General features: G+C 46.5%; 1 protein-coding gene across 4 annotated transcripts in view; it reads left to right on the top strand.

Annotated features, from left to right (window-relative positions):
* The window catches only part of LOC118584240 (core histone macro-H2A.1), a 65,911-nt gene that overhangs the window by 32,078 nt on the left and 21,823 nt on the right, over positions 1 to 12,010 (top strand). For 2 of the 4 annotated variants that reach the window (XM_036188348.1, XM_036188346.1), the window contains exons 3-5: positions 2,620 to 2,726; positions 3,149 to 3,346; positions 10,085 to 10,192. In XM_036188348.1, coding sequence (XP_036044241.1) covers positions 2,620 to 2,726; positions 3,149 to 3,346; positions 10,085 to 10,192 — 413 coding nt within the window. Of the gene's footprint in view, positions 1 to 2,619; positions 2,727 to 3,148; positions 3,347 to 10,081; positions 10,193 to 12,010 lie in introns of all 4 variants that reach the window. The other 2 variants (XM_036188347.1, XM_036188345.1) reach the window with 1 other exon arrangement.

Genomic DNA, 12,010 nt, shown 5'->3' with positions numbered 1-12,010 from the left:
CTTCGTTTGAAAGAGAGGGCCTGTGAACAGTTATAGGAAACTTTTGGGAGAATGGTTCTCGAAATCCTGAGAAACTGTGCTGCACTGAGGTTGGAGAACAGCCTGTGAGGCTAAGGTGGGAAAGGTAAGCCTTTCTCCAGGTAGTGTCGGCAGGTACTGGCCAGTCTCCCTGCCCAGCATCTGTACTCTCTAGAGCTCTGGCCTGTGCAGCTCGAGTTGATCTCCTTCCTCAGTCCCTTTGCGTCCCTTCTCAAACACAGCTATTTGTCTCTGTGATGACTGAGCAAAATGATTTCCTGGAGTTAGGGAAGGTGACCTGCAGCTCCAAGTGTAACTGATTCCCTTTCTCCACCCCATTGTCATTATGAAAGTGTTCATGAGGGGCCAAGCACACTCATCTTTACACATAGGTAGCAAGTTTTTGCGTGGGGCTTAGTTGTTAATCTCAAAAACATACACACCATCTCAAGTGTGATGGTGCATGCACTCATCTAGCTCTCAAGAGACTGAGGCAGGAGAGTCACAGATTTGAGTCTAGCCTGGCTCCGTACTAAGTCTGAGACCAAAGTAAGACTATCTCAAAGCAAGCACAATAGACAACCCTGAGTATTCTAAGTTTCAGGCACAGTTCCACACAGCTACCAGTTTATCTGCTTATTCTAAGATGTGCTCAAACACTGGCTTTGTCAGGGTGATCTAGAACATACAGCATATCTGGAATATTAGACCTTGTTTAGTGCCAGCAGAAGGGCATCACAGACAGACCCACAGAACAGTTGATACATTCAGGAACAGTCTGCACATTTCATGAAGACAGTGAGGAGTCAGGAGGAGATGGGCAAGTTACCAAGGGAACTGGATTGCTGAGCAGGGAGTTGGGAGGGGTCTCTTGACAGAGGGCACTTCCCAGTGCCACTGATAATGGTGGAAGATCTGTCTTTTACCCAGTGAGATCACCTCCAAGGGCAGGAAAAGACTTTAAAGCATCAGACACAGGTTATAATCAGCCCCGTCTTGTTTCACTCCTCATCATGACTTTTTCTTCAGAGAAATTGTAGACACACAAATGCTGGACAAACTATTGTATTATTCTTACTAGATAAATAACAATCTATATACTACAGGGTACAGTGCTGCTTTGGAACGTGCCTATTTAGTAGACTAGGTAGTTAACCTGGTTAACATACTTGTCCTTCATGTTCCTGTGTTTAGGTTTGGAGAACATTTAAAATATATGTTAGTGATTAGGGAATTCATGGTATTATCAACTGTGGTCACCGTTCTGGGTATGCATTAAGACTTCCCTAAAATATAACTGAATCTCAGTACCCTCTGACCATCCTTTCCCCTTCATTGCACCCCACTCCAGCCTTGACTTCTAAATTAAACTTCTTTAGATCTGGTATCTTAGTAAGCTCTTACAGTATTTATTTATTTATTTTTTTTTTTTGTGCCTGGCTTATTTCACTTAGACATGTCACCTGAGGTCTGTAAAGTTCAGGTCCCTACATGTTACAAAGGACAGGAGTCCTTGGAAAGAGGGACTCTGACCACATGCAGATGTAACAGCAGCTGCCACACTTTGCCATGTTCTCTGTGCTCTCAAGACAACATCAAGATGCCCCATTCCTAAATACCAGCATGAATTTCCTTCTTTATTTTTGTTTATTTTCATTTTATGTGTATGAGTGTTTGCCTGCATGTGTGTATTGTGCATGCAGTACAAGCAGAGGCCAGAAGATGATGTCAGATTCCAGGAACTGGAGTTACAAGTGGTTTTGAGCTGCCCTGTGGTGCTGGGAACTGAACCTAGGTCCTTTGGAAGACTAGCCAGTGCTCCTAGCTGTTGAGCTGTCTCTAGCCACAGCGTAAATTCCTTAAGAACAAGTCTGTTCCCTCTAGATTGGCCATGCTACTGTCCAGTTTAGGAAAGCTAATTCCTAGGGTCTGACTGCCATGTTCAGACCTCTTCACTTGCCTCCAGAATGACGACTTTAGAGGATCCCATCAAAGGAATACATTGCAGTTGGTTCTGCCTCTGCTCTTTTCAGTTTGCAGTATCCCTACCCTTTTGTTTTATATTACTGTGACATTGACCTTTTGAGTCTAGTCACAGCTTCCTGATTTCAAATGCAAATGTGCAGGTGTTCTTCCTTGATTCAGGCATCAAAGATTTCTCAAGCGCTGTCTGTATCAAGCCCCCTCCCCTTGAATTTTACAAGTGGATGATGCATTACCTGTCATGCAGGTATTGCGTGCTTCTGGCCATGCCCACTCCAAGCACCCTCACATTCTGGGAAGTGGGAGCCAGAGCTAGTTTATATCATAGTCCCACCATGAACTTTCTCAGTGGCCTTCCATTGGTCCCCATCCCCCCAACCTCTCCATTTTCAAAACAAAAGGTGGAATCTTTAGCCTACCCACCCTTTCTATTAAATCTTTTCCTGGTTTTCCCAGAAGTACTGCTTACAAAACATACCTGTAGCTTCTTACCTCTGTTAGCTGCTTCCTGAACCAGCCAATTCTTGGTGCCCATTCCTGCGCTATGATTGGAGTATGGGGCCATTCGTGAGTTTCCACATGCCCTGAAGTGACCACATGCCCTTCTCTGCCCTACAGCTGAGATCCTGGAGCTGGCTGGCAATGCAGCAAGAGACAACAAGAAGGGACGGGTCACTCCCCGGCACATCCTGTTAGCTGTGGCCAACGATGAGGAGCTGAACCAGGTATGGGGCTCTCCAGCCTGCCCCCAAGCAAGCCGGCACACACTCAGACTACCCTTATTCTCCAGCCCGCCCCTAAGCATGCTGGCATGTACTCGGACTACCCTTAGAGGCCTCGGTGGCTGACAAGACCTTGAGCAGCTTTTTGTCTGTTGGGGTTTCCCTGGGAGTGGGGTCGGGAGATGACCAGGGTGCTAGCTCTCCTGGGAGAAATGACAGTGTAAATTGAAACCAAGTGAGGACTCAAGGACTCTATCCTTGTATAGTCTGAGTCCTGTCTCTATGCTTGTAGCTGCCACAGACGTAGGAGCTGAACCATCTCAGAGAGTGATATGTGTGAGCAGGGCTGACTTCTTGAATGAGGCAGGACACTCCTGGAGCAGGGTGGTGTGGCTCACTACCTGTGACTTTGGTTTTCCTGCAAGCTGCTAAAAGGAGTCACCATAGCCAGTGGGGGTGTGTTGCCGAATATCCATCCTGAGTTGCTAGCAAAGAAGCGAGGATCCAAGGGAAAGTTGGAAGCCATCATCACGCCTCCACCAGCCAAAAAGGCCAAGTCTCCATCCCAGAAGAAGCCAGTGGCTAAGAAAACAGGAGGCAAAAAAGGGGCCCGGAAGTCTAAGGTATGGGACCTGGCAGGATGTGTGGGATGGGATAAGTGAGGTCATGGGGACCTCTCAGCCCTTTTCAGAGCTGATCGCCATCAGGAAACTGATGACAGGAACATGTGGGAGCCCTACTCACTGGCTAGCCAGGAGTGTCTTACGGAACCTGGCCACAGTTGGAGGACTGAACCCCTTGGGACTTGGGGATGATGGGTAGTGGGTATCCAGGGAGCAGATAGAGGTGGGTGGTAGCCCAGCCCTACACCTTCTATACCTGGTCTCCCACGTAGATGCAAGAGCCTTTGGAAAGGTTTCCTTGTGCCAGAGATCAGCCACCATACAGTCCTCAGAGTGGCCATCTGCCTGCAGGCTTTGATGCTGAGTTGTACAATCTCTTTGTGTTGCCATGGCGATATGTCCTCCTTTGGGTGTGCTGTAGCAGGAGCACTCCAGACCAGCTGTCGTTCGGAACACTTGCTTCAGTCAAGACAGTCTTCAGGCAGTTCCTCACAGACCTAGCTTCACTGGAAAGTAATGTCCTAGACGCTGATCTGTGGAGAGGAAAACCCTCTCAGTAGCATGACTTAGGGTTACTTTGATGGGAAAGAGCAAAAAAATCCTCATCTGTTCACGTTGTTTTGGAGTTTGTGTTAGTTGGGGAGAAGGTGCTGTCTGTCTCCTCACACACAATTGTGGGTATAAACAACACTGCTATGAAATCAAAATCTAAATAAATACCTTTCCAAGGCCCAGAATTGTTCCACGTTCCTGGAAAGATAACCCTAACCTGAGCAGCTAGTATTTCTAGATACTTGCATTCTGCCTTGCTCAGGAGTTCTGGAAGAGGTGGGGCAGGCAGGGCAGGACTTCACAGAATGCCTTGTTCATTTCTGCTAACTGTAAAGTGAGCAGGTTGGAGGTTCCCTTCCCTCTTTCTGCTTGCAGTCAGGAGGAAGGGCAGGGCAGAGGAAGCAGGACAAGTGCCAGGGTGGCCCTTTGGGATGTCAGAAGAAGCACAGAGAAGCTAAGCCTCCTCTCCCTTAAAAATGGACCCTGGGGCCTGGATGCCCACAGCAAGGCCCTGGAATTAGGTGCTGGCACAGCAGGGTGGACCATGTGTTGAGTTTGGTCCTTACCCTCTTTCATGCACTCAAGTTGTACCATCTGAACAGATCTTGAGATGCCAGGGCCTACAGCGAACCTGATCAAGCCTTGCTCTCTCTCCTTCTGTCATAGGTTGAGTGTCTGGTGTGTGTGTATGATTTGTGTGATGCATATATTTGTGTGATGCATATATTTGTGTGTGTCTGTGATGTGTGTATATGTGTGAATGTATTTGTGTGTGTGGTGTGTGTATGAGTGTATTTTTGTGTGTATGTGATGTGAGTATATTTGTGTAAATGTGTGTATTTTCAAGTGTGTGTGGTGCGAATATACTTTGTGTGTGTGTTGTGTATGAGTGGATTTGTATGTGTGTGGCATGTGTATGAGTGTATATATGTGTGTGTGAATATGAGTGTGTGTGTGTGTGTGGGGGGGGTTCCAGTCTCTAGTAGCTATGTTCCTAATAACCATATGTCAATAATCACTTGAACACTCAACTTCTCCTTTGATTACAAAAGCAGGGAGCCTGTGATGGTGGTCTGTTTTTCTTCCACACAATAAAACACATTGTCTGCTTACTGTACCAGTATTTGGCTGACATTAAACCCTGGGGGAGGCTGAAATTGGAACCATGAACAGCTAATTTTCAAAACATTTGTTTAATGTAAATTGTGTCAGCTCCCAGCAACGATGGAGGACCTGGCATCTCCATGTTGCTGTGGAACATCCTGAAAATCACCTTTCCAGGGGCATGCGCAGCCCACCTCACCTCAGAGACATGCTAAAACACTTGCACTGAAGGAGAGTTGGTGTTTGTCAAGTGTCAACACTTGACATCCAAATCATAATGTCCTCCCTCAATTCTATATAATTGGAAGGTTTTGAAAATCTCCAGTGTGACAGTTGAGGCAGCCACAGTGGGAACAGTCAAGAGGGTACAGAAAACCCTACAACTCAAGTCCAGAGCTCTGGCTATGCCCTAGGCTCTTCCTACTTGGGTGGCCTCAGGAAAGGCTGTTCCCTTTTCTGCCTTGGTCTGCCCTAGCCCATAAAACGACAGGGTCTGTTCCAGCCTACAAGCCAGTGACTCTGGGGATTTTGCATAATATATTTTTGTATAGGTAATGTGTGTAAGTTTGGAGGCAGAAAAAAAAAAAAGGTCTTGCTCCCATCACTGTCTATAATGAATTATTAACTTACTTTTTAGAAAGTCTGTGTGTATAAAAACATATATGTATGGGAAACCCTATTAGCCTAGATGTTAAAACATTAAGTCACTGTTTTGACAATGTAATGTGGTGTCAAAAGTGGAAGGCCTAGGGTCTGTGACCTGGCTATATTCTAATTATGCCATTTGTGTGTTCTTGGCAAGTTCCTTATGATGCTCAGTTTCCCCATCTGTGAAGTGAAGCTACAACAGAGGGAACTGGGGGGGCTCAAAAGAGAATTCATGCAGAGCACTCGAAACAGTCTGTGTCACGGCGGGAGCTGTAGCTGCCCTGACCTGGCCAGTTCTCTCAGCCTGTTGCGTTCTCAAATCCACCCTTTTCCTATGTGAAGACTCCACCCCCAGGTGATGAAGGTGTGCTTACTGCTCACTGCCTGGCAAAAGGCCAGGCTGATTTTGGTGAGTGCCTTTTTTCTGAGGAATAAAGTGCAAATTAAGTGATTGATGGTCTGTTACAGCAGTGGTTCTCAACATGTGGGTTGTGACCCCTTTGGGAGTCACATATCAGATATTTACCTTACAATTCATAACAGTAGCAAAATTGCAGTTATAAAGTAGCAATGAAATAATTTTATGGTTACAGGTCACCACAACGTGAGGAACTGTGTTAAAGGGTCACAGCATTAAGAAGGTTGAGAACCACGGTGTTAAGGGATATCAACAAAAAAGAGTTGATTCTCATGAGGAATTGCCACCCTGACAGTTCACTGACCTTTGACTGATGGAGAGTAGATGAGGCATAGGTGAATTGTCTGGCAGGTCTCCCTCCATCTTATTTAATATTGAGTTCAGCAGTGTCAATGTGACTCCAGACTGACTCTGACCTGCTATTCTTTTTCAGAACAGCCTTCTATATGACCAATACACAGCACTTTTGCATTTATATAAAAATAAGAGTCTGAAAATCTTACAGTCATTTGAGTTACATGGGATTGCTTAGATTTTCTCCCAAGCTTCGATCAGAGAAGAATCTACTCTCTTGTACCCCACTTTATGAGAGAAGAGGCATTTTTCTTCTATAATTGCAGGCAAAGGGCTTTAATTACACATGGTTATGATTTCAATGTGGTGGCTTCTTGCATGCAGACTGCTGGGCTAACCTGGGGCTTCTGCTACTTCACAAAGGCCTAAGTTTTCTGCAGAGTGGATGCTTCTCTGTGCAGCACTTACTGGTTCTCTCATTCAGTCAGGAGTTCACCAGCCTCAGTTCCATTTTCCAAGTGAGAAGTCTTAAGAGAAGGCAAGCAGTTTTCAGTTTGCCCAGGTCACACAGCTAGTGGAGCCAGGGTTCAAGTGCAGAAATTACAAGTTCAAATACTATCACTAGTGCATCCTGTGATCATGGGCCAGCCTCTTGGCAGGAATCCTGTTGTTCTCATGGCAGAGGACTGCAAAGCCACCCACTGCAGGGTGAGTCGGGCCTCCACAGTCTTAACAAATCACTGCTGAAAGCTACAAGCACCATCACAACTCAATCTGGTCACACCAGTGGCTGCTTGCATGGTACATGGGAACTAGGAAGCCTCTCCACAGAAACACACTCTGTGTGGATGTCTGACACCTGTCCACAGACACCTGTCCACAGAAACACACCCTGACAGTGGATCTCTGGCACCTGTCCACAGAAACACACCCTGACAGTGGATCTCTGGCACCTGTCCACAGAAACACACCCTGACAGTGGATCTCTGGCACCTGTCCACAGAAACACACCCTGACAGTAGATGTCTGACACCTGTCCACAGACACCTGTCCACAGAAACACACCCTGACAGTGGATGTCTGGCACCTGTCTACAGAAACACACTCTGTGTGGATGTCTGACACCTGTCCACAGAAACACACCCTCACAGTGGATGTCTGACACCTGTCTACAGAAACACACTCTGTGTGGATGTCTGGCACCTGTCCACAGAAACACACCCTGACAGTGGATCTCTGGCACCTGTCCACGAGGCCTTCTCACCACTTAGAAGGCAGTGTGCTTCTCTCTATCTGCTTACCCCTCAGGGAGACACCTGCATCCCATTCCTGGCCACAGACTGAGCAATCCCCCTGTGAGTGACGCTGTGCTGACTAGAATAGTGGTGTTCAAGCTTTTTGTTTACATACCTCCTAAGAGAATTTTCTAAAAGCTTTGTATACATTTACATTTAAAGTCTGACAGAGTCTTCATAAGAAATTTAAGGTTATTTTTGGTATGTGTGCGCTCTCTCTCTCTCTCTCTGTGTGTGTGTGTGTGTGTGTGTGTGTGTGTGTGTGTGTGTGTGTGTGTGTGCGCGCGCACACGCACGGCACCATTTGAGTATGAAGTCAGAAGACAACCTCTTGGGTTCAAGCTCGGGTCTCCAGGCTTATGTGCTTCATGCCTGTCTCTGCTGAGCCATTTCTCTGGCCTCCTGTGATGTATCTTTACACTTGGTGTTTTAGTGACGTTTGCAGCAGAACACTGTATATTTCAATTCATTTGAAATTGTTTTTGTGATCTTATACTAAGTGATGTACATTTTCCAAGATAACAATAATATAGATTTAATCAAACCAATAAATGCACTCCAGGTTTTAGAGAAAAAAATGAAATTTTATTGGAAAAGCATCTCGTAGGATGAATGATTCCTCCCCAGCTGGTTCAAGGATCCTAAGATGTATGAATTGCTAAGATGAGATGAAGGTCAGCATCCTGTTCTGTAGCACAAGTTGTAAAGACTCTGAAAAATCTTGCTCCCTAGAATGATAAAATGAGAACAAAGAGGTTTGTTACAGCAGCGTCGCTCTGTCCTCTTTTCCTGGTACAAATGGTCAGGTTAGCAGTCTCCCATCAAATTTACAAGTGAGTTACAAGACAGCATGGCCTTCTTAAGCACCCTCTCTCACCAGGTTTCCCTGCTGCTGTTAGCCTGCCACACTCACTACTGAGTCGCAGCTGACACTGGGACATTGCCATTGACAAACTGCAGGTGCTGTTCAGTGGTCTCTTTTAGTTTTGCTGAAACCATGGGGAACAGACCTGTGGATGCTTTGTCAGCCTTTCCTCACTCTCCAAAAGTCTATCCCCAGAGGCTGCGGCTTCCGGTGCGGTTCTTGATTACCTGGCTCTCTTCCATGAGTCAGGTCAGTTAAATTCCAAGTATTAGGAAAATGAACCAGTGAGAATCTGAATATAACTCTGCTGGCTCTCTTTCTTGATAAGTGCTTTTGTCTAGTCTCAAAACCCTGGAGCTGTAGGTTTAGTTTATTTAGTTTATGGAAAGTCAGCTATATCATTGCCAAAGCAGTCTGTACTGCTAAAGCAATCGGCAAAATTAGATGGTTTTTCTAATGCACAGGAGGCTGCTACTAACCAGTGTGGGCCTTGCCCTGAGATTACTGTCCAAGATCATCCTTCTCCATCATCTAGGCGGGTGTCTGTCACTGAGCTATGCCTCAGACACACCTTCTTGATTTTCTCCCACTGAACCTTTCTCAAGATGATTGTACTCTGATAATCTGGGGGAGGGAAAAGAAAAAAGATGAACTGTCTAATTAGAAGTCCCCATCATTCCCACTGTCCTCATCTTATAAAATATCTGAATGTTGACAATCCACATACAAGCTAAATATCCATTTTGTTAGTCTTCACCTTAAAGTATGTGTCCCTGGAGCCATGTGTCCTTTTTACCAGTTACTGGGCAGTGAAAGGAGAGGGTTTAAGGGGGGCCAAGGGTAAAGGGCAGTAGGTTAGAAAGCTGAGAATGGAAGGCCCTGTACCTCTTGGAAGTTCCTCAGGCTCTCCAGGCACACATAGTTTAGTCTGCACGATGCTGGGGAGTGAGTTAAAGTTTGGCGCTGTGGGGGTGGGGACACAGCGGCCCCCATGGTGTTCTCCACAGCAAGTTCTAGGGAGGAGAATGGGAAAGGGCCTCCACTGCTGTCACCTGAAACAGTTTGCTTCCTTCTTTTTGGTTTAAGGCACCATCTCACACTGTAGTTAAAGCTTGCTAAGACTCAACTATGTAGCCCAGGTTGCCTTAAACTAACGGCACTCCTCCTGCCTCAGCTTTCTGAGCACTGGATTACAAGGGTGAGCCTCTAGCAATAAGTCACATGCACATGTCTAAAAAGGGGAGATACCTAAAAACCGTTAGTGAAGAGATATTCTGAATTTATGAAATGATTCTATTCTAAACAATTGGAAATTTAGGTTTGCTTTTAAGATTATTTTCAAGACTAGAAGTAATAAAATACAATTTAAAATGTTTTCATAAAACTCAGGGCTCTCAAAATAAGCCATAACCTCTACTGTGGGACATGCCAGGGGTTTTGTTTCCTGTGCCCTCTGAATTGGTAATGGGTGAAGCCTGGGACTGCCTCCTTAGTAGGAATGACAGAATTGTGTGGCCCCTGCCCAATGGTCCATGTTCTAACTCTCCGATTTGTACAAGAAGAAACAGGGAGAAGTCAGCAAGGCGGCCAGCGCAGACAGTACGACGGAGGGCACGCCTGCCGATGGCTTCACCGTCCTCTCCACCAAGAGCCTCTTCCTTGGCCAGAAGGTAGGCAGACACCACTCAGTCTGCTCCAGGGCCCTGGGAGAGGGCACAGGCTGAGATTCCTGGGTGCCACTCAGCTCAGAGGGTGGACAGACCAACTTTCGGGGGAGTGGCTCTGGAAGTAGCCCCAGGGAGGGGTGAATTCCGATAGAATCACCAAGCTGGGTCAGGGGATTCTGGCAGGTTCCAGGAAGGGGAGATGATAGTGTAGGAGAACAAGAAGCTCCCACTGGGGAGCAGGACCCTTGGGCTTAGCCTAGGTAAGGAGGTGCTCCTGTGGAGTAGGCTGGTCATCAGGTAGCATGGGTTGTGCAAGGGGAGAAATCATATCCAGCAGGCTCTGGTGGGCACGGATCTGGTCCGGGGGCTGGGTGGTTCATACCAGGGGCTTCTTCACTGACCCACCAGGCGACGCCTCAAGCCAGTTGTTTGTTTTAACCATGGGCAATAAATATATTTTCAGCTGTCCCAGTGATGCAGCTTTGCCAGGACGCCATGGTTTTGTAAAAGTTGATTCACTTTTATTGAAAATAAAAATGATGCAAAGGCTTTTAAGACCTGAAGATGAGAGTTGATTAAAAGAGGGGTGGGAATTATCTCAGTTTTTTTTTAATATGTTAAAAAAAATCTTTAAGGACTGAATTTGACCTTGCAGGTCCATTTGCTTAAAGGTGGTGTAAATGGTTTAGAAGCTGCATCATTTTTAGGTCCTCACTGTCAGTTGTATTTTGCATCACAATGACACCATTTTCTTGCTCACTCATTGCCAGTTGTCCCCAGCCCTTCCCTCTTCTGTCACTAATTGCACTCAGGCTCTCATGATGCAATTCCTGCGGTGACTGTTCCGGAATCTAACCATCGCTGTTTACGTTGTGTAACCATTATCTGGTTTTTGTGTGCATTTTTCTAAAGCAGCAGCTCTAGTTGTCATCTTAAGGTCTGGGGCTTTGAAAGTTTACCGTCTCCTCAGCACTAAAGCAAACACCTGGGTCTACTTCCACACCTTTAACAGGTCCCATCACATTGCCTCAGTTGCCGCTGACATGTGAAATCCCTCTGCTGTTTTTAGTCGCTTATCTTCTCCTTCCCTGAGGAATGATTAGCCAGGGCCTGAAGGCCTAGTGAGCAGGGAACATGGCTTAATCCCTGGGGACAGCCACCTCTTTCCTCACCCATCCTGCTCTCAGTCACCTCCACCCCGGCCTCTCCTGGTTCTGCTCCCCTCTGCTGCCATCCCAGAGGCAGCCTCAGCCAGAACTCACACTCTCCTCACTGCAAAAGACACACTTGCAAACAGTATGAAAGTACCAAGCCGTGTAAGTCCCATGTGCCAACCCAGACGCCCTTCCTTCTGTTGCTCTGTTGATTCAGAAAGAGATGAGATCACGTCCACATCTGGGCTGTTGCCTGGAGCCTCGCTAAAGATACCTTGCTTGTGTCTGCAGGGCAGTATGTAGCAGCTCTCCGCAGCTCTGCTCTCTGGGATCCTTCTGGTCTGATTGCAGAATGAGTACCTCAGGGTAAACACTGTAAATCTCTTTAACACTAACTGCCCTCTCAGAGCTGGCAGGGGTGCTCCAGTAATTTGCAGAGAGTCTGATGAGTAGAATGAAGACATCAGGCTAGATCATGAAGCTAGTGTGCCCATTTGAGATCTGGACTTCTGAGAAAGAACGAACCCAGAGTAGAATGGTCAGCCCTAAGAAAAGGCACTGAATGCCGACCCATTTTCCTGGCCACTGAAACACTTCCATCTTTTGGAGATCATGAAACTGCCTTTCTTGCTGAATGTATGTACAGCAGGATGTGCTGACACCCACG

This window comes from Onychomys torridus, chromosome 5 (genome assembly GCF_903995425.1).
Source record: "Onychomys torridus chromosome 5, mOncTor1.1, whole genome shotgun sequence".
NCBI lineage: Eukaryota > Metazoa > Chordata > Mammalia > Rodentia > Cricetidae > Onychomys > Onychomys torridus.
This window is presented reverse-complemented; position numbering and strand designations above follow the sequence as displayed.